The 23,798-nt window shown below is 36.7% G+C and overlaps 1 protein-coding gene across 4 annotated transcripts in view; it reads right to left on the bottom strand.

Moving 5' to 3' along the window:
* HECTD2 (HECT domain E3 ubiquitin protein ligase 2) overlaps nt 1-23,443 on the bottom strand; it is an 82,450-nt gene extending 59,007 nt beyond the window's left edge. For all 4 annotated transcript variants that reach the window (XR_010024039.1, XR_010024040.1, XM_063101992.1 and 1 more), the window contains exons 1-2: nt 23,244-23,443; nt 12,672-12,801 (exon numbers count right to left, since the gene is read on the bottom strand). Coding sequence is in view for 2 of the 4 variants with exons in the window: in XM_063101992.1 (XP_062958062.1) it covers nt 12,672-12,801; nt 23,244-23,381 (268 nt within the window). In the remaining 2 variants the exon portion in view is untranslated. The remainder of the gene's footprint in view (nt 1-12,671; nt 12,802-23,243) is intronic.
* Nucleotides 23,444-23,798: the final 355 nt, after the last annotated feature.

Here is a 23,798-nt window from a genome sequence, read left to right as displayed (position 1 = left end):
CATGAACTCTGTAGGTCTCTCCTCCTCTTCCCCTGAGCTCTGGCAGCCCCACCTGGCTGTTGTTATATTTTTATAGTTGTAAATTGGTTGTTTGTGGGAGCGAGTGAAGCTGAGGATAGTCTATTCCACCATCTTGACTGGAACTCTAACCTTTCCATCTCTAAATAACAACTTTTTTTAGTTAATGTGAACAAAGCTTTTATAAACATTTGTGTATAGGTTCTCGGGTGAATTGCCTTCATTTCTCTAGGACAAATGCTCAGTAATGTAACTGCTGGGTTGTGCAGTAGTTACATGTTTAGTTTTTTAAGAAACTGCCAAACTTGTTTTCCAGAGTGGTTGTATTATCTCAAATTCCCACCAGCAATATACGAGTGATTCAGTTTCTCCATATCATCACAGCATCTGGTATTGTCACTATTTTCTTATTCTGACATGTGTAATAATATTTCTGTGTGATTTTAATTTGCATTTCCCTAATGGTTGATGTTGAACATCTTTTAATGTGTTTATCTGCCATCATGTATATCTTCTTCAGCAAAATGTCTCTTCATGTCTTTGCCTGTGTTCTAATTGGATTGTTAACCTTTTTCTGTTGAGTACTGAGAGTTCCTTCTATATTCTAGATATTATTTTCATTCAGTTCCACCCTTTTTTTTTTTAATGTCCCTTGAGACTTCCTCTGACCTCTGGGTTATTTGGAAGTAAGTTACTCAATATCTAGGTGTTTGGAGACTCTCCTCTTATTTTTTTGTTACAGATTTCTAATTTGATTCTATTGTGGTTAGAGAACACACTTTGCATTATTTCAATTCTTCAAAATTTCTGAGGTTGTTTTATGACCCAGGATGCGATCAATCCTTGTATATATTCCACTGGCATTTGAAAAGGATGTGTATTCTGCTGTTGTTTGGTGAAGTGTGCTATAAATTTTGATAAGATCCTGTTGGTTGATCATGTTGTTGAGTTCTTCTATGTTCTATACACTTCCTGATTTTCCCTCTAGTTCTATCAAATTTACAATTATAGTTGGAGTCACCACGCAATTGTGAATTTTCTGTTTCTTCTTTCAGTTCTACCAGTTTTTCCTCCATATATCTTGATATATCTGTTGTTTGGTGTGTACACATTTATGATCTCTGGGTCTTCTTGGTAATTACCCCTTTTATCATTATGTAATGTACCTCTCTGTCTTCAGTCATTTTCTTTGTTCTAAGTCTACTTTAATCTCATATTAATATAGTCTCTCCTGTTTCCTTTGATTAATGTTTGCATAATATGACTTTTTCTATCCTTTTACCTTCAACCTGCCTTTATTGTTATAATTGAAGAGAATTTCATACAGCACATAGTTGAGTCATGTTGGATCAACATTTACTCTGTCAATCTCTACCTTTTATTTAAACTATCTACATTTAGTGTACTTATTGATAAGACAAGGCTTAAGTCTGCTATTTGTTATCATTTCTGTTATTTTTCCTGCCTTCCTGTGGGCTTCTTGAACACTTTTTAATATTCTGAATCATATATAGTGTTCTTTCAAGGTTGCTCTAGATATTACATTATATATACATAATTTATCAGTCTACCCATTTTTTCATTTACCAGTTAGAGTGAAGTATAGAAATATTACCTCCTTTTACATCCTTTTACCTTCCCGTTTATACTATAATTTTCTTAAGTACCTGGGTACTTCAAAAAATACATGGAAGGGGCAGACCCCGTGGCTCACTTGGGAGAGTGTGGTGCTGGGAGCGCAGCAGCGCTCCTGCCGCGGGTTCGGATCCTATATAGGGATGGCTGGTTCGCTCACTGGCTGAGTGCGGTCACACACACACACACACACACACAAAAAAAAATACATGGAAGGATTCATATTATCTATTAATTCCATTTTTCCATGAACTTTTTGAAGGACCCTTGCACTTCCTTTACATAAATTTAGAAGCATACCCCAAAGTGCTATGATTTTTGTTTCAACTATCAAACATAATTTAGAAAACACAAGAAAAGAAGTAAACTCTTATATTTATCCATATTTTTGCTTATCATATTCTTTCTGATGTTTCAAGTTTCCTTTGTTTCCTTTCTGTTTAGAGAACTTCTTTAGCTCCTTTTAGAGCAGGTCTGTTGGCAACAAATTCTTAGTTTTCCTCATCTGAGAACGTCTTGATTTCCCCTCCATTCCTGAAAAATATTTTTGCCAGGTATAAGATTCTGAGTTGATAGTCCTTTCAGCACTTGAAAAATACTGTGCCACCTCCTTCTGGCCTTCTTGGGTACTGATGAAAAATGTGCTATTATTTGAATGGTTTTTCTCTTAAAGGTGTCATGTGTTTCTTGCTGCTTCAAGATTTTTTTGGGGTGTCTTTAGTTTTCAGAGGTTTAATTATGATGTGTCTTGACATGGATTTCTTTGGATTTATTCTGGATGGGGTTTGCTCAGCTTCTTGAATCTGTACGTTTATGTCTCTTGCCAAATGTAGGAAGTTTTCAGTCATTATTTCTGAGTACTTTCTCACCTACTCTCTTTCTCCTCTCCTCCTAGGACTCTAATGATAGGAATGTAATATCTTTTGTTATAGTACCATAGGTCCTTAAGACTCTGTTCATTTTTTTTCCAGTCTATTTTCTCTCTATTGTTCAGACTGCATAATTTCTATTGTTCTATCTTCCATTTCATTTATTCCTGGCCCCTCCATCCTACTGTTGAGGTCATCTACTAAGCTTTTTATTTTGGTTATTATATTTTCTCAAGTATTAATACTTCTACATCAATAGAATAGATTAATATGTTATAAATTCTAAATTCTACATAATGAAATGCACATTTATATAATTATACTCTAATGTAATCAGGGATATATTTTCAATTGAGCAAGCACAGCCTTATCAATAATCACAGCAGTTACATAGGTCTTCTTTCCTTCTTACACATCCTCCCATTCAAGCATCTATCCTCGGATCTATCACCAACTTCAAAGGCTAAGATAAGTTACATTAATGTTAGAGTATATTCTAAAATAAACTTTCATATTAAAGGATAGTATGTAGATGCTAACTTTTTATGCTCAACAGCAATGGTTTTCAAACTTCACTGTATATCAGAATCACCTGGAGAGCTTGTTAAAACAAATTACTGGGCCCTCCCCTATTTGTGATTAAATAGGTCTGGGGTGGGGCATAAAGATTTGCCTTTCTATCAGGTTCCCAAGGTGATGTTGATGCTGGTAGTCTGGGAACCACACAGAGAAACACTGTTCAATGATTTTAGATGAGAGAACAAAGATGCTGACAATACAGATTAATTAATTTCCTTAATTCAGTTTTCTAATTGATTTTATAGTCCTTATTAAATATGGAAATATCCAACTTCTAGTTATCTGTACTATAAGCACAAATTGGACAGAGGTTCAATTTATTAGCAAGTAAAATTAGTTATCTCCACAAATGATTTCTTATGGATTAAGCTTGGAAATCTTTATTAATGGGAAAGAAAAGGGCATCTCAGTAAAAAAGAAATAAATGATAGTCATCTCCTCTCTCCAACACCAATCTTGTTACTATTATCTTTTGTGGCTCCTCTACAGTTTCTCTTCCTCTTCACCAGGCTTACCCTTTCCTGTCCCTTCCCACACACCTTTCCCAACCTGGCTATAAACACCCACTATTAAATACAAACAGACTCATTCACATATAAATGAACTTATTCATTCACAGAGCATATATACACATTTTTATACCCACTCATTTTTATTAATACCATGCTGAGGTGGAAGAAGAGTGAAATCTGAGTTACTAAGAGAACTGGATTTTGGCAGAGCCTCAGAGTGGGGAGATTCTTACATAAGAGAAATAGTAATGCCAAAGCCAAGAGGATTATAGGGGGAGGTTAGAACCAGAGGGCCAGATGGGATTTATTTTTAGTTCAGAAGGTAACTTCGACTGAAGAAGAATACGGTGTTAACACTATGTTAATGGAACTTGAGTCCAAAAGAAAGGCAGAATCCTTTGCTCACATTAGTGAATGAACACCAAACTACAGGATGTGACATTCAGCTATTAAGAATAATAACAGCTCACAGCTGCTCATGTCCCTGAATATCAAGGCATTGTTTCCAGAGACAGACTTTCTGCCTATTCTCACAGATGGTTATTAAAATCTAATTCAAAAGAGAAAATCAATAACTATGGTGACGAGAGATGAATTAAATCTCAAATTGATATTATAGATAAAACAAGCAAATCTTTGTTCTATCATATGCAACTTTTTCTGCAATATAGAATATCATAATACATTCAAAAAAACCAAAATATATTTATCAGTGAAAACCTGTCATTTAGGTTTCATTCAACTAATACTTGAGAACACTCTGTGCTAAATTGATAAGCAGTAATCATTTTTCCTTTCTTTAAATACACTGTTGCCAATTTTAGTTGGTTGCTTAGAAACATTAACTAAAAACACTTAAAGCCAATGCAAGAAAAAAAGGGCTGTGGTGAGGGATGGCAGTATGTTAAAAAATGTGAAGATCATAACACAACTATGTATAAGGGTATGAGATTATTAGCCAAATTTTGTCAGCTCACTGTTTTCATAGGCTGACTCTGGTTGGAAACTAGTAATATATAGCTTTTCAAAGCTGCAGCTACCAAAATGAAGACTGACATTTTAAACTGGCCACACGATTAGGAGATTGAAGATTGTTTCTGGCTAGCCAGCACAGATGGCAACGGCAGCATCACACGTAAATAAGACTCTTCATGTAGACTGGGTATTCAATAGGAGAAACTTGGGCCTCTATTCCTTATCCCCCTACTGGAGAGGGAGTACTGATATAAAAAGGTTTGCTGCTGGTAACACACTCTTGCGGAATGCTGTATCCTAAGCTTCATCACAAATAATTTAAACAAGTAATGGAAAAGTAACAGCCTCGGAAGGGACTAGGTCCTATCACTGGCTGGATTACTAACTTTGTTAACCTTAGACAAGTCATTAAAACTCCCTGGGCTTAGTTTTGACATTATGAAATGAAGGAGATGGTTCCTAAGATTCCAAAGAAGAACTTCAAGGGCCATCTCAGGGGAATGATGCTGAGTAGATAAGTTTACTCAGAGTAGTTTAGCTTTTCTCTGATTAATATAATGATGCTCTAAATTTTTGTTGTTGTTTTTTAAACAAGTGTTTTGCCACAAAAACCAAAAATAAGAACAAATACAGGTTTGAAAGCCCTAGTCTATATAATTTCTTAGGTAACTTTCATCTCTACAACTATTCAAGAACAAAATGGACAGGACTTATAAATCAATCAAAAAGGTAAAAAGTTCTCTATTGGAGTGACCTATGTAATGACCTGCAATAGAGAAACTGAAGAAGCATGGAAACAAAATGTATGAGTATATGTCATCTAAAAACCTACTTTTAGTTAAGAATTCTTCCTCTACAAAATGAAGAAAAGTTCTGAAGTAAGAGTCAAAAAAGCTGGCTTCTTTTTTCAGATCTACATTTTACATTCACATATGTAGTAGTCTTAAAATATGTTGATAAAATTATTTGATACTCCCTCTGTCAAAAGATGGAGTTTAATCCTCTTCCCTTTGAATATGGGCTAGACAATGGCTCCCTGCTAAGGAACAAAACGTGGCAGAAGAGACTCTGCATGACTAGCTTATAAAAGGCAATAAAATTTCTGCTTGGTTCTCTCTTTTGGGATGTTCACCCTTGGAATTCAGTCTCCATGCTGTGAGGAAGCCAAGAACCATATGAAAAGGCCACATATAGGTGTTCCAGGCCCAGTCCTATCTAAGATCCAAGTTTATGGCCAGCATCAATCATCAGGCACAGGAGTGAGCAAGTCTTCAGGTGATTCCAGCTTCCAGTATTCAAGCCACCCCAGCTGATGCTCAGGAGAACAAAAATGAGCCATGCCCACTGATCCCCACCCAAATCATACATTTTTGAATAAAATAAATGTTGCTGCTGTTTTAAGCCACTAAGTTTTAGGGTGGTTTTTTATTATGCACAATAGACACTGGAACATGTTACCTGTGTTAATCATGTAATGTCTCAGAATTTCATATTCCTCATCTGTTAAATAAGCAAACAGAGGTTTTTCAGGTTAAGGTGGCAGACTGAGAACAGACATTTAATTTCTCCCAAAATTCCACTAAAATCATGGTAAAAATTTCGTTGTTTTAAAACCATAAGCCTGCAAGAACAAAAAGAGCAGGCAATAAAAGCCAAAGCCTCAAAGGTTAAAAAAAAAAAAAAAAAAAAAAAAGCTAGAAAGCAGAGACACTTATGAAAACTGAATTAGTAGACCTGAGACAATTGAACATCAAGCCCCAATAGGGAAAGATGAAAAGTAACTTAATTTACACTGTAGAATTCTTAAAGAGCACAGAATCTGTAAATAGGGGTGTAAGTGAGGAGGCTAGAATGAGAACTATGGTGAAAATTGAAGAAAAAGTTAGATCCCTAGATCCTCTCCCTGTCACTGAGTGACCATTCCTCTTCCATCTCTACACCAGCAGAAGACTGTTGGAAATGTTTATTATTTGGAGAGGGTAAAATATAGGTACTTTGGACTGGGGAATGCTGGACACAGATGAGCAGTAAATAACTAATTGCTGAACACAAAATGATCAGTCAATCAAGCGGGTCTCTCATACCTCTTCCCCCATCAAATCAAACACTTACCATGCCCCTGCCCCAGACAGGAGACTGGAATACACTTTCCTAGGGAATCTGACTCTGACCAGCCCAAGAAGACATAACTAAAGATACTGACATCAGTGTTGCCCAATCAGTACCCCATCCATGTCACATTATAATGAAACTGAGGGTCAGCAATCCTTACCTATGCCTCACCTTCCAATCATATATTTGGTTCCCTACTGCTAACCATGAGCAGAAAACAAAGATTATCATACTTGTGATGAAAGTCTCCAATGTGGAAGATAGAAACCAAAACAAATAGACAAAAGCAACTCAGAAGAATTGGAAACCATACAGGATTTACAGCTGGCAAAATTAGCACTTTTTTAGGATTGTTCAGTTTGTAAGTTACAGAGCCAAGATTCAAACCCAGCCTGAGAAGTTACAAAATCAATGTTATTTCCATTACTAAACAATGCCAAACCTTCTACCATGTAAAAATAAGTAAAACAGAAACCTAAATTCACATAGACATAGGAGTTAGCAAACTATAAAATGTCCTAAAAAACAAAAACAAAAACAAAAAACTAAACAAGGATCAAGAAAAATCAATATAGTAGAAAATTAATCCTTTAAATCATAAAACTTAGGTGTAGTAATTTTACAACTCATCATGCCCAACTTCCTCATTCTATAAATGAGTAAATGAAGGCTCATGAGGGCAAAATTATCTGTTTAATTATCTGACAGTTACAGGTAGTAGTTGACTTAAAGACTCAGTTCTTATTTAACATCATAATTGACAATGTGTGAGTCCCAGGTAGGTAATAAATGAACTACAATTTGAAGGATCCCTCTATCAGTTCTGTATTTTGGTACTGCTTTTGACTACTTCAATAGTGGCAAGCAGCTGAAACAGGGAAAGACCAGAATGGATTAGTCACAACAGGTGGTGTTTACATCATTGTCTATAGGATGACTTTTCTGAACATTTGGCAAAAAATAAAATTGAAGGTGGGAGAGAGAAAGGAAGAAAGGGAGGAAAAAAACTCTGACTCATAGGACTATTGCCATCAGAGCCAAATAAAGAGATACACTCATTGGTTTTTGGAGATGTACTTTTTACTAAGTTCAGTGATGTGTGTGCTTATAAAACTGCAATAGAAACATGGGTGAAACATTCTTTTATGGGTCTCAGTACAAAAATATTCAAAAGTCCTTTCTATAGAAGGTTATCTTTAATGGGATAGATGCCTTATACTGGACACATCTTACAGAATTCATTACAGACTTGAGATGGGTTTGACATTCCAACAGGGCAAACAGGCCAGAAATCCCAAAAGAGTGCCTTCCCTTAATTCGCTCATTCAGTAAATTACTTACTGAGTACACACTACAACATGTACCATGGATGCTGGGTACTCGAGATAAACAGATGAATTCAAAATTCAAGGATACTATAAATGCATTTACTCCTGGACCCAACAACCTCACTTCTAGGAATATCCTACAGATATATGTGCAGATGAACAAAATGACATATGTAGAGAGTCATTCATTGTGATGGTGTTTACAATAACAAAAGAATGAATACAGCTCATTTCTTTTAATAGGGATCTGAGTAAATAAATTATAGCATATCCAATACAATGGAATATAGTTATTAAAAAAATATCTAGAATACATTAACTGAAAAAAAGCCAAGGTGCTAGACAATGTATATGTAGTTACCTTTTCTTTAAGAAAAGGTGGAAAATGAGAATGTATATTTATATTTGCTTGCATTTGCATAAAGGGCTGGAAAGACTACAAAAGACAGCAAGAAAGAATGTGAAAGTGAGACTTCTGAAACATACTTATTTTTATAGTTTTCCTTTTTGAAACACGTAGAACTGTAATATAAAAAAAGAAAAAGATAGCCCTTTCCTTCTCCAAAATAAAAGCTTAAGGAGCAAAGAGATTAGCAAAGAGACAGATAAGTAAACAAACAAATGCAGCAAAAATACTGTAAGTTCTTGACAGATAAACCTTTCCCACAGGAATATTTAAGAAAAGCCAAATCTAAAGTATTCACTAACCTCGGGAAAGGTCTTGGAGATTCAGTCCAAAATCAGTTCATTCTCCAAGGAAACCTGGAAATAGGGTTATTTGAGGCCTTGGAGATATATCTTCTATGGTAGGAATCCTATAGTAGCACGTCCTTTGCTCTCCCCAATAGCAAGCCCTGTGCTGGGTTTCTTCTTACAGCTTGTTTCCCTGTCTGCCCCTCAAAGTTGCTCTTACAGAAACTGTGAAACCTCATGGTACTTTACCTGCAAATAGATCACAGGACTACACATTTGGATCAGTATGTGAAATGAAGACCACCTTTTTCTGCCCTTGGCTACTTCAGAATGCCAAAGATCACAGGATGCATTTCTCCAGAGTGTGTAAAAGCTGCAGAGTTAGTTCATTATGTCACATCAGAGCTGTGTTAAGTAAACTCATGAAATAGGCTGAGCTGGCAATGAAACACTGGCTTCAAGGTAAATATCAGAGTTCCTACCTACTCTTTTCTGAATTACCAAGAGTGCAAAGATATTTTAAAAGGTTTGGGGAAGAACTGCCTCATTTCTTTTAAAGATGTTCTGTGCTGCTTGAAAATGTTTTAAATAAGTCTGAAAAGGGGAATAACTTTAGAAAGGAAGATATAAAGGAGTAAGAGAGACTGTACTGCTAACCCCCGCTCCATTACTTATCATCTAGATTGTTTCTCTGAAGATGTATCATCCCTAGCAGCTGTTATAGTAGGTAAAACTCCTACACTTCTCAGATCTTTAAAAGGACAGCCAACTTGACAGGCATACCTAGTCATGTGATCCACAGGGAGGAAGGGCATCCCTCAGCTGTTAGGTAAACCCACGCTGGGCTTTTGCAGCTTCTCTAATACCACTTGAAGATCAGACAGGGAGACAAGCTGTTAAGAGAATACTCAGCATAGATCCTGCTACCAGAGAAGAGGGAGGGAAATTATAACTACCAAGAATGATGCATCTTTGAGAAAACAATCTTATTGGCAAGTAAAAGAGGCTTCCCAAAGGATTTATAAACATGTTTACATTTGGAAGACTTAGTCTGACTTCCCATTCAATAAAAGAATTTTTTCTGCAGTAGTCCTGGCAAATGAACTCCATGTCACACCTGAATTCAGGTGGTATCCAGAAAGAACACCTAGGAGAAGTCAGCACCAGGAGTTCTAATAAGGTAAAGGAAGTCTGCTGAAAGGTCCATTCATCTAGAGTGGTGTATGCAAATATTCCAAGTTCAGGTTAGGGATAAGTCCAGAATCCACAACACTGGCATAGATGACAAGCAGACAAATGGTGGGTGCTCAAGGAGGTAGACCATATTCAGAGTCAATACGTCCACTCAACTTGTGGACAAACAAGTTGGCAAGCTTGTTCAGAGATCAACAAATTAGTACAGACAGAATGGAGTAGACAGAAAATAGAGTGTGTGAGAAATCAAAGGTCAAGGAATTTTAAAAAGTCCAAGGAAGGTTATGGCTATCCGTTTCTTTTGGCCTCCTTGTCATTCTCCATAGTATATATTCCAATTTTCTTAAAGTTCCTTAATCCTCTGTTGTGGGTTGAACTGTGTCCCCCAAAAAGAAATGTTGAAGTCCTAAACCCTGATACGTGTAAATGTGACCTTAAAATAGGAAGATTATTCAAGTAGCCAAAACCTTATCACACAAGCCCTTTAGAAGCAGAGTTTTCTCCTACTGGTTGCAGAAGACAGAGATTGGAAACATAAAGGGGATTTAACACAGGGATCCTGCTGCTGGCTTTGAAAGAGTAAGGAACTATGTGTGGCCTCCGGAAGCCAAGAGCAGCCTTTGACTGACAACCAGCAAGGCAATGGGACAACAGTCTTACAACCACAAAGAATTAGTTTTGCCAACAACATAAAGGAGCTTGGCAAAGGATTCTTGCCCAGAGCATAGCCCAACCAATATCTTGATTTCAACCTTATAAGAAAAACCCAGCCATATCCAACCCAGATTTCTGACCTAAAGCACTATGAGCTAAAAAATGGGTGTTGTTTTTAAGCCATTAATTTGTTATGCAGCAATAGAAAACTAATACAATGGGAATTCTAATATCTGTTCTATTTTATGTGATTATTGTGAGGCTCAAATAAAATAATATATATGAAAGTTTTCTCTGAATTATAAATATTATACAAATAAAAGTTATAATTATTATCTAATTAATATGTCTAAAACAGAAATCACTTATCTCAACTCTTCTCTCCCAACAAATAGGCTCATTTTCTTTATTTCTCTATTTGCATAATGGTACCGCAATTATAGTTTTGTTATGTTGTGGGTTAGAGGACTCTGACATAGAGGCACTGGTGCTTCCTTGGGGTAAGACCAATGTAATAGAGTGTGTGTGTGTGTGTGTGTAAATAAATAATGGAAGGAAGAAAGAAGTTATCAAAGGCAAAGATTCAAAAATGAGGTGATATAAATACTAATCCATAAGACTGTAGAATAGGTTTAGCACTAGCTTGGAGTGCCAAACAAAATCTGTACAAGAATATTTTATGCCATATGTAGCTTATAGACATAGGCAATTTACCAGAAATTATGTCCTTAAACATTCTGAGGTTTGTTTTGTTTGGATAGGGTGTGAGGGGCATTTAAACCTTTGCAGGTTTGTTTTGTCTTGTTATAGGGTAAGGATCGTAAGTAATGCATATTCCTTGTGATAAAACAATATAGAGTCATATACAGAAACATTAATAATATACACCCAATCCTATCTCCCTGAGGAAACCATTAACAGACTGGTGGGCATCCTTCTATGTTCACAGAAGTATAATAGGTTTCGTCCCACTTAAAAAAAATAGTCATATTTTACCTATAATTGTGTAACTTGCTTTTTTCATTTTACAATGTATTGGGGGCATTTCTCCTACTCACTTTATATACATATCACATTCTTCTTAATAGAAGCACAGTACTTACAATATGGTTAACATAATTTAGTTAACTAATACACTTAGACTGTTTCAAATACCACAATTATAAATAATGTTCATTCTTCCCATGTATTTTGTACCTGTTACATTATTTCCTTAGACTAAATTCCTAGAGTATATGCACATTTTAAAATCTCTTGCATCATATTCTAGTGCTTTTAGTTTTAAAAAAATCTAACATTATTATATTTGAAAGGTTAGCCAGATGGCCTAATTCCATTATAATTTAATGACACTTACACGCAATACTTTTACTGATCTATTTCCATCTATTTGGCTTTCCTGGTGGCAATGCTATCATTAGTATAGCTTTATAATATATGACACTATAGGGGAATGGGTCTCCTCATTATGTTTTCTTACATCCTCTCAGACATTTATTTTTATAGAACAAATAAAGAATCATTTTAAGTTTTCTCAAAAAACTGTTAAAAAATTTACTAAATGTAGATAGTAAATCAGGTGTACCTGATATCTCTATGCTACTTATGATTAGTTTTTCCATTCAAAACACCTTTTAGTCTTTTGATAGAGTTTTATAGATTTCTCCATATTGTTTTGCACACTTCCTTTCAGTTTATTTCTAAGTATTTCATATATTTCCCATCAATTCTTCTAATTGATTACTGCTGAAATATAGGAAATTACTGAATATTTGTATTATTTATATATTATATAATAAAAAGATACATTAAAATATATCTTATATATAATATTTATTACATTTATATTATAACTGGCTCTCTAATCAAACTTTCTTATTATTCATGAGTTTTGTATTTCATTCTCTTACTCTAGGTAACAATCTCCTAAAAATAATAATTTTGCTTTTTCTTGTAAATATTTATACAGCTTATTTCTTTTTTTGCTGTATTAACTAGACCTACCAAAACAATGCTAAATAATGAAAATCCACGTTTTAAATAATTTAATAATAGACTATGTGTAATTTTAATAACTATAAATACATTTTAAAATTATTTACCATTCTTGATGTTAGGGAAAACAAGATGTGTAGGTGAACTTCTGTTTTCAGCAGTTTCTTTCTTCTGGCTAACAGTTGAAATAAAAGTACTGAAAGTGGAAATTTGGCCTTCAGATCCTCTGTCCAAAACCTAAAAACAGAAAAGTTAAAATTGCAGCATAATTCCTACTACCTATACTTAAATTATTTTATTGCAGAAATCATATACATTTATAATAGAGAGTTTAATTTGATGACAGATAGATGATAGAGAGATAAAAACTGATGTATGTATATACAATTAACTTACCTTTTCTAGGACCAAACTTAAGTATAAAAGAGCTATACTATCTTACTGCTTACAAACCGATAAAGTTTGGAAGTGAAGATAATAATAGCACCTACCTCATAGAGTTATTGTGAGGTTTAACTGAGATAATGCATATAAAATAATTAGTACTCCTCCTTGTACACAGTACATACTCCATTAAAGTTAACTGCTATTTTATATGTACTTAGATAATACTATTTTTGTGACTTCCACAAATATTACTTTTAATAAATAACACACACGTGATAGTTCACAAGTTGATTCACTGAAGGCTTTCCTATCACTTGATGAAATTTTAAAAGTTCAGCTAAAAAAGATAAACCCTTTAGAGTATTTTTTCCTAAGCACCATGATTGTACTTTGGATATACCAGGATTAAAAAAAAAAAAATAGTGCTAAGTACTCAGGGATCCTTAGGCATACGTAACAGAGCAATCTTCCTTCCTAAAGCATAGAATCTACCCATTAATGTGTTTTCCAAAAAAAAGTATAAAATTCATTATAAATATTCAATTAATCTATTTTATAATTATAAATAAAATCATGTTACCAATGCAAGATTCAGCTATCGAGCTGCTTTAGGGCTTAACCTCAGCTCTCAGATCTTTATATACTATGTTCTTGCTTCCAGATGCTTAAGAGAATGTAGCTGCTAACTTCTTCCCTAACAACCATTTTTCAAAAAAAATTTGTTGAGGTAAGACACATATAACATAAAAATTCCCATTTTAAGCATTTTAAAATATACTATTGCATGGAATTAATTACATTCACAATGCTATGCAACCAATACCTCTATCTTTTTCCAAAACTTTTTCATCATCCTAAACATAAACTCCATATCCAATAAGCAATAACTTCTCATTATTCCTCTCCCCCTTCCCCCTATTTCTGGTAACCTCTAATCTACTTCTGTCTCTGAAATTTTTTTCTTTTTCTCTTAATTGACCCATGATAATTGTATATATTTATGGACTGCAATAGGATATTTGGGTACATTTATACTTTGTGCAATGATCATATCAGGGTGTTTAGCATATCCTCAAACATGTGTCACGTCTTTGTGGTGGGAACATTCAACATCCTTTCAACTAGCTACTTGAAGCTATACAGTAATTTTTTGTTGACTGTAGTCTCCTTGTATTGCTATAGAACATTAGATCTTATTCGTCCTCTCTACAATTTTGTACCATTGACCACCCTCCCCCCATCTTCCCACCCTCTCCCAATCCCCCCCCCTTCCTTACTAGTCGCTAGTAATTAACCACTTTTCTACTCTCTTCTTCTATGAGATCAACTTTTTTAGCTTCCACATATGAATGAGAACAAGTGTACTTCTCTTTCTGTGCCTGGCTTATTTCGCTTGTCATAATTTTCTCCAAGTTGGGGCAAATAGCAGAATTTCATTCTTTTTTTATGGCTGAGTAGTAGTATTTCATTGTGAATACTACTATATATGCCACATTTTCTTCATCCTCTAACATCCAGTTTTTACTCTAAGGGTAACTTCTTCACTTACACAGTAGAAAAAGTTTCTTTTTCATCTCCTCCTTCTTCATTCACTGGACAGATTTCCACTTACCTTGTAATCAAAAAAGCTTAAACAGCATGAAGAAAAAATTCCTTGGTTTAATAAGTCTCTTGTTTGTAAAATGACTGTGCTCTTGATACTTTACAATTGAGATGAAATTAATCATGAATATTTTCATAGGTTGACAGATTAATAAGAGCAAACCCCCAAAACAGCATTTGCTCTACACCAACCTGCACAAGAGAAATCTTGCAGATAACCTAAGACTTTCATGAGAAAAAAACAGGGAGCATGTTGTGCAATGGTGAATTGATTAACTAAAAATTAGGGAATCAAATCAAGACGCTATTGGGCATTAATATAAAATCAAACTTCAGACTAAATTAAAGGTTAGAGAACATTATTTTACAAACCTTCTGAAACCTGGACCTACCACAGATATTACATCTGGTTCCCTGAGAAGTTTTGGAAATGTTATCTGAGTCCTACAGAAGAAGAACACTAAAAATGAAGTCCTGGAATGTGGCCAACCTACAAACAGTGGGTTGGATGTGTTGAAGAATAGATAGTAGCAGGATACCCAACCAGCTGTTATAGACTGAAGATAAGTACAAATAGAGAACACAGGAGGAAAAGTACTTGAAGAATTCACTGAAGGAAAAATATCCTAAAAATACTTCAACCTGAAATAATAAATAATATACTTGACTCTCTAGGCAGAGGTTGACCATGAGTTTATTAATCTTAATGATCTCAATAAACACTGCAAACAGCAGAAAAATTTTATGTAGTAATTAAATGTAAGTAAATATGGCCAAAAATTACCTTTCACAAGTACCAAATACGGGCCTCAATAACGTTTTTGGACAATTTAATGACACAGATTATATGTAAGATTATGATATAAAATCTCAAAAAAACCTAAAAAAGACCAATACTTAGAGTACCTGTTTTGCTCCTATGAAATAGTTAAATATTTTCAACTTTATTTTAAATTTTATTTGAATTCTAAGTTCCTACTTTCAACCTTTACTGAGGAACGGACTGCATCTAAGTTAAATTTCTGATTTATCATATTTTTCTATCAGATGCCAATAAGAAGAATGTTTATGGTTTTCATTATCACTTTTGTATTGAATACTAAGTTCTATTATATTCAAAATCCTGGTAAAATTGATTTTGATCATCCTCTGCCCTCCAAAAGCTGACTTAGTAGATATTTTTGTTCACATTCTAACACAATCCTTGATTAAGGAATAACTGCTGGCTCTTTTCCATCATGAAATACTTTAAAGCCATAATATCTCACTATCTTAGAATCTCTAAATTAAAATATTTTAAATTAAATTTCTATGTCTACAAAATTCATCCTTCACTTTCAATAAGTACAGAGACAATCTATGATACATATAAAAACTACTTTTTCAAAAGAGTGAGTAGGTTCCTGAGATACTGAGCAAAGGATAATACGTCAAAAGACTGGTGAACAAATGTACATTTATATGTTTTAAGTTAGTATAAAAAACATTTAAGATACCCTGCTTTATCAACTTTGAAGGTACACTGACCTAAACTACCAGTCAGGACTATATCAGATGTGAGGCCTCAACTGTATTTAGAGTCTACAAAAGAGACTATCTTATAGGCTCTGTTACTGCGTAAAGATATTTTGTTTCTCTTTTTTTATATGCTTTTTCACAGTTACCTATTAGGATGCTGGTTTATAAAATCAGAAGTGCTAACTTTGCTCTATGCCCTTCTATTAAGATGTGAAAAGTCAGCTACTTTCAAGGTGTGAACTTCCCTCCCAAACTAAATAGCACCAGCCCAAGTGGAATTGCTTTCTTTAAGTGATATAAACCATATCTTTCAAAGGAGACTAGGAAATAAGGATGTGGATTATGAAACAAAATTCTGTCACCAAAAGAAGTCACAATGCAATTGATCTTATAGATAACTGAAAATTAACCCTTCAAACGTTAGTCCTGTCACTCAGAAATTTCAGTTTATCAGGAAAGAAAGTTGGTCAGAGATTTTATTCATTTGTTTTACAACAAAGGAAAAGATGAAATTACATCAATAGAATATGGTTATACAGTAAAATACTACTTTCAGAATGGTGATTTGATGCACTCGCAATTCCTCAATCAAGAGTCTTGTTCTTAAAGCATCTGGATCAAAACCAAGTTAATTTGCAGTAGACCTTTCTTTAGCTTCTAGATTCAAAACTTCTGATTGACTTTTCAATTCAGCTGAATTAGTAAAATTCCAGTAATGTCTTTTTTAAAGGCATATTTATTTGATTATATTCATTCCAAAAATTGTTGACTGCTTACTAAAATGTCACACTAAAATATCCTCCAAGTTACAAATATCAACTTAAGAATAACTATTTATTCATATAAGGCTCATCAGTATAACATTTTACTCCACTAGAAAGGGCACTTCCCCCTTAGAGTAGACTATAATATTTTTTTAAAAAGGAGAAGTAGGGAAATCAAAGCTTCCCAGAGCTCTCTCAGCTCTACCCACTTCCTTGTTCATCTATTGATCCTTCTCTACTCTCTTGCTCAACTAAAAATAAGCAAGTTAATTTCCAAACAATGCCAAAAGAAGTTGCTACTCTGGCAATAGTAGCTGTACCCCTTTTTGAAGCTATTTCTTTTCCTTTTCGAAAAGAAATTCATACGAACCCTGACATACACCAGCCCTGGAGAGTTAAGAGTGAATGACATCCTTCGATGGGGGCAGGGGGAAGAAGATGGGTTGATAAAGGCAATATATATTAAGTCCAAGACTTAATATAGAAGACTGTGAAGGAAAGTACACAAGTCACAGAACAGGAGTAGAAAGGGATGGTTGGCTTACACATAGCTTTTCAGCTATAGATGTTGGTTTGTAAATAATAACTACAATATCATCTAACACTTAATTGCTTACTTTGCACAAGGCTTTTTTCTAAATGCTTTATGTGTATTAATTATTTTAGACTCCATATCTACCCTATGAGGGAGGTTCTATTATTATTTTCCCCATATTATAGACAGAAAATTACAAATAGCAAAGCAGTATTATATTTGATACTTTGGAAGTTCTCTGTTTCACAATTTATAATGACCACTTTTCTCCAATTGTTAAAATAGTCAAATTATTTGTGTCCTAATATCCTGGATTAATTATGAATGAGAGAATAAGCAGGTGACTACATTATGGCTTTGCAGCTTAAAAAAAAAAAGTTGACCAATAGACTTTACAACCCACTCAAAATTAGAAACAGCCGAGGATATATTTATATAACCACAGCCCTCCCTTTTTATGTCTTAGGATCTCAGATTACCTTGCTTTAACCAGACTGTTTTAATTTACATAAAATTTAAAGATATGTTCATACTGTAATGTTAAAATTGAAATAAGATATCCTAGAACATATCTTTCTCTCCCATAATAGTTCTATCTCTGGTAACAAAATTTTGAACAAATTTGTTACTGGAACACATCCTTTTCCAAACTAGAAGTACTGCTACAGATACAGGTTCTTTGTACCACATCCCCCTATACCTATGACCAAAGATACAAAGTGTTCAGAATAGGGGAAAGAGCATGGGTTTTCTGAGGCAGAAACATCTCAATTATAAACCAACCTCTGACCTGTACTAGCCATTTTACCCTTTGGCAAGGTACATGTAACTTGATTCTCACATTACTTTTCTGTGAATTAGGAATAATATCTTCCTCACAGGTTTGCCGTTTGGTTGTTTTTGGTTGTATTAACTGACTAAATGAGAGAATACATGGAAAATGCTTAGCACAGAGCAGGCATAGTTACTATTTGTTACACCTATGATGTATTTTCGTAATATCTGTAGTTTATTAAATTACTAAAAACCCCTTCACCACTATAGCATCCTTTTCCATTTCACCTCTTGTTTAGATCATAATGAACAAAGGGTACAAGATTTTCCATATATAATATTATCCCAAAATCTAACCGGGCAGGGTTAAGGTAAGTTCACATACACCTAAACCCACACCCACAGACAAACGTTAATTTGACCTGGAAACCTTAGAGTCCATTTTCTTTACTGATAATCTTCCTTTTGTTTCACTCCTGTTAACTAGTTAGGTTCCACATCATGTGGATTCTTTCATCCCTTCCATTCTACCCCATGGCCACCGCCCTGTGGATGCACTCATCATCTCAGGAATGCACTACAAAGCTCCTTCCTTCACTTTTTCCCTCCTCCCTCCTCCAGTTTATACACTACCACTGATTTCATTACGTCAATCCTCTGTTTAAGAAATTCCAATGGCTTCCACTAACCACACACACAAAAAAATGTCCAAACTTCTCTGCCTAGTGAGCAGGCTCCAGCCCCCATGCAATCCTACTTACCTCCCACAAGTTCCCAGCATGCTTCCTTTGGGCTCGCTTTATTGCTCCCTAATTTTTCGCTTCAAGCCTTGCTCGTGTTGTTTTCCCCACTGGATTACTTTGCCCACTTTCTTTTGCCCATCCAAATCCTATCATCCTTCATTGGCCAGCCAACTTAAATAATTACCTTCATTTCAAGGCCTTTCTTCACAGTTCTGCACACACTGATCTCCTTTCTCTGCTCTCCTATAGTGCAAATTGTTTCTATGGCTCATTGTGGCTTTCACATATTGCTTTGCTTTGTGTTAGCCCTGCATACCCTGAAGCAGGGACCATTTTCTCAAATCTTGCTTTGTGTTTTCTGTAGCATCTAATACAAAGCTGAACATAATAGATGTTCAATAACTGGTAGTTACATTTTGGTCCAGGGGCTCCATTAACCCCATTTATACGCATCTGACACAATGCATACAAACTTCCCATTCCTGTTACCAATTTCTCAGCAAATCCTGTCCACACACCTTGTTTATGCAAGCTCTTCCCTTCTACCCTCCACCTAACTGACAAGTTTCCTGACCTCCTTTGTAGGCAAACTTCCCTTTAAAATTCTAAACTGATTTCCGCCATATCTCTTCACCTCTCTGACCCAAGTAAAATCTAGCTCTTTCTTGAACCCACTTCATTTTTGGTACCCTATTCCATGGAGAACCTCCCTTATCTTGTTCACCTGATGAAATGTTGAAGTGGACAGTCAAACTCATCCTCAGTAGCCCCTGTTATTTCTGTCCCTCCCTTGAGCATTTTCTCCTTCACCATTCACAACTTTTTTTATAATATCTGTATTATATCAGCAACTAACGTGTAATATTCTCCTTCATTCCAATCTGTCTACCTCAGTAAATTTAATATTCACATCATCAGCCCTTCACACACATACACTAGTTCAAGTTCTTTATTCTCCTTGATTCTGCGGACTTGCATCACCTCTCCACAGCAGCAAGGCCAAACCCCAAACACTGACAGTCCTCTGAGTACTCTACCATGAGCCTCTTGAGCATCTCTAACTAGAACCACTCTAACTGCCATTTCTTTCAATTCTCCCACCACTCCTGATTTCTGCGGTCCCTCCTTCACTTAATCCACACCTCTTGCCATCAATTTTAAATGCTGCTCTGTGAACTAGTTAAAAATACAGATTCCTGGGCCTCACCCATGGAGATTCTGATTCAGTATGTAAAGTGTCAACTTTCAATCTTAGCTACGCCAGAATTAAAAATAAATGAATAAATAAAAATAAAATGCCTGAGCCTCATCCCCAGAAATTCTAATTTAACTGGTCTGCATTTGGGTCTGGATAGAAGTTCCCCAGGTGGTTCCACTAGAAATCAAACTTTGAAAACATCTAGTACTTGAGGGTGAGATGTGGGAATCACGACTTCAATATGCTACCAAGGTAGCTCTATGGTCAGTCAGATTTGTATTAGGCACCTCTTGGCTGGAATGGACTTCTCTCACATTTAGGTAGTCTTAGGATCAATAACTTTGGGACTGCCCTTTCCAGCACTTTCTCTCCCACCCTTGTACCTTCTTTAAACATTCAGTGTCTCGGTAATACCAGAATAGAGCTCAAACTCTTCAACCTTAATTAGGGTCATAATAATCTGGCCTTCTATTTACTTTAGTGAGCTGTCACTCCAAATTGTTTCCACAATGATTCTTTGAAAAAGCCACTATTAGGGTCACTTGAATTGATAAACTCATAGATTTATAAACTCAATCCAGAAAGAGTGGTTAACGTGAGGAAAAAAGGAAGAGTCACTAAAATGGTTCAAAGGAAAAGTTATTGATGGCAATTAGGTTCTTTAAGCAAACTTTCAGGAGCTCTATATAATCCAGAAAGAGGCTGAAAAACAACTGAACAGCCCACAAGCTGGCTTTCCCTGCCTACCCCTTCCCCACATCGAGACTTTCTCCCACCCCCACCTCCACCAAGGCCTTTCCCACCTACTGGTAAACTCAATATTCATTATCTCAGCTCTCCTGGCTTTCCTGCCATTTGGAAAGACCAAAGATATGTTTTCCTGACTTAGGCTTTTCACACAAAGCTATGCTATCCATCCTGAGTCAATGTACAGTACATGCATATATTGAAACAACACACCATATTCCACAAACACAAATAAATGTTAAAATTAAAAAACAACTCATTAAAAACAAACAAATAAACAAACAATGGTATGGATGCTGAAAGACCTTATGAGGCACCAGAAACTGCTTCAGAATCTCAGGGTTTTCTATTTGTCCTCATCCTCTTCTATTCCAACCCATTTCTTTTCAAATTTTAATTCAAGATTTGAACTTTTCTCTTCTCTTTGGTTAATAGTATGAGTCCATAATCCTTTTATTTACGATTCCCAAATCATACACATTCTTGAAAATTAAATGTTTTGTTGCAGTTCATTTGGTGGCAAAAACATGTACTGACCTGAACTGACATGAGGCGACTAACCGCCTGACTTTATCCTGTATAGGTTTAGCATGAACACACATAAATTTCACTGCAGCTATAATATGCTTGATTATGGGGAAATGGGCAGGTCCCCACTGTTGGTATTATATAATATACGGTATATGTACAGAATTACTTTTCTAAAATCTGAAAAACTTATAATTCCAAAGCCCAGGGGCTTTAGATAACAGACTGTAAGCCTATACTCACCCTGTATCAATTTTTTATTTCAAACCTTCAATATTTCGGTTACAGAAATAGGTAGGTTTTAGGGAGGATGCTTGCTTGAGGATCTAAACCCACTCATGTAACTATTTCTATTAAGCTGGTGCATTTATGGTTTTAAACAACCAACTTAGATTTTGTAATGATGCATATGCTAATTATCATGATTTGATCATAAAATATTGTACACAGGTATTGATATTCAACTCTGTACCCCATGAATATATATAATCAATTATGTTTCAATAAAAGAAATTAAAAAAAATTTTTTTTAAATATACAGAAAAAAATCCAAAAACCACCAACTTAGAAATTAACTGTCAGAACACTATGTGTGAGTTAAGAACTTCCTATGTATTAGCTCTGAAAACCAAGGGTACCAGCAGTAGGAACCAGATCTACAAACAGTTGGGTGGCAAATTCCTTCAAAGCATTTCCCATGGTAATCCCTAACAGCAGCTCCAACTTACCCATTGTTGCTATACTTTAAAATGTATCATTACTGTCCATAATTTGCTGCACTGATTGAACTTAAAGAGCTTGTTTTAACAATTTCCCTTAGATATTTTTGAAAAACCTACTGAATCAAAACATTATTCCTAATACTAATACTTTAAAGAAGAGTGAGCTATTTTAGTAAATTCTTAGTCATTTAAGAGGAAGGTTTTAAGACGCGAATTGCAGGTAGGAATAAAGAAAATGTATAATGTTCAGTAAACTTTACTATTTTGTCACATACAACTGCATGACAAGTCATGACCTTTAAATATATCAAAGCAAACTTCCAAAAAGCATTTAAATATTATGTCCAATAAAAATCTCAAAATCAGAAGCTGATTTTTTATTGTGTTCCAATGTAACCAGAGGCACAACCACCAGTAAAAACAGGGAAGGGGGGAGGGGGCTAGCCCATGACATCATCCGGCAATATGCAGTTTGAAGCCTGAGAGCGCTCTCCAAAGAAGCCTTAGGAAAATCCAGCTGGAAAATCATCTCTGTCAAGCTTAGATAACTTGAGTTTCAAAAAAAAAGGTTCAAAAAGCCCACTCCCCTCCCCCTTAAGTCACATGTCTGTATCATACGAAAAATAAAACCATCACTGATGCGTCTTCCTCCCACTACCCTGACAGCAACGGAAAGGTCACAATTAAGTGGAAACTCGCTGCAGAGCCTGTTCAGTCTGGAGGGGGAAGGGAAAGAAAAGCGAAGAAAAGGCACAAATCTCCGCGCCTCCAAGGCAGGCGGGTACCTCCGCGGAAAACCCACTCCCGCCTGCCTGACACCTAAGCTTATCCAACAGATTATGCCGACTCCAAGATGCAGGGCATTCCCTTAGAGAAAGTGGGGGTCAAAATCCCAGCAAACGACCCAAAAAGTCCAGCGGAGCCACCCCCGCCTCCTCCACCCCATTTCCCGAAGGTGGAAGGTGCAGCTCGCAAAGTGTTCGGGGCTGCCCACCAGGCACACCTCTTATTTCGGCCCAGGGCAGGGTGGCCTGGCTGCATCTTCCCGGGCGGCTCGGGGGTTCCCGGGGAAGACGCGGGCTTCGGGGCGCCCGTCGCCCGGTCGTCCTCCCTCCCGACGCCTGCCGTCGGGGCGCCCCGCGGCCCCCTCGCCGCACCTACCGCAGTCGCGCCAGCGCTGGCCGACACGATGGGAGGCAGCTTCTCGCGTTCCGGCTCCTTCCCTTTCTTCTCCTCAGGCGCGGCCGCCTCCTCCCCCGGCGGCGCGGAGGGCGAGGGCACCCGAGCCGCCTCACTCATGTCGGGCCGGGCGGCGGGAGCGCGAGGCGGCGGCGGCGGCCGGCCGGCCTGCTGCTGCTGGGGCTGGCGCTGCTGCTGCCGCGGCCGCGAGAGGGCTCTGGGATGCCGCTTCCAACCGCCGCCGCCGCGCCACCCCCGCGTCCGCGACTCCGCGCGCGAGCCCGAGGCCGCGCGCCCGGCCCGCCCTCCCGCCACCCCCGCGCGCGCCCGGCCGGCGGAAGCCGCTCTTTCCCTCTCGCGCGGGTTCCTCTCGCTAACCTCCCCCGCTTGGCCCGGAGCTCGCTGGTAGCGAGTCTGGGGCTCTGGACGTAGACACCCTCGTCAATCCGAGGGCTGGGAGAGGAGGTGCCGCGGTCGACGCCCGGCCGCCATGTTGTTTGCAGACTGTCGACCGAGATGACGGAGAGGGGACTCGGC

Source organism: Cynocephalus volans, chromosome 7 (assembly GCF_027409185.1).
Source record: "Cynocephalus volans isolate mCynVol1 chromosome 7, mCynVol1.pri, whole genome shotgun sequence".
Lineage (NCBI taxonomy): Eukaryota > Metazoa > Chordata > Mammalia > Dermoptera > Cynocephalidae > Cynocephalus > Cynocephalus volans.
The sequence above is the reverse complement of the archived record's forward strand: the minus strand, read 5'-3'. Positions and strand labels throughout refer to the sequence as shown.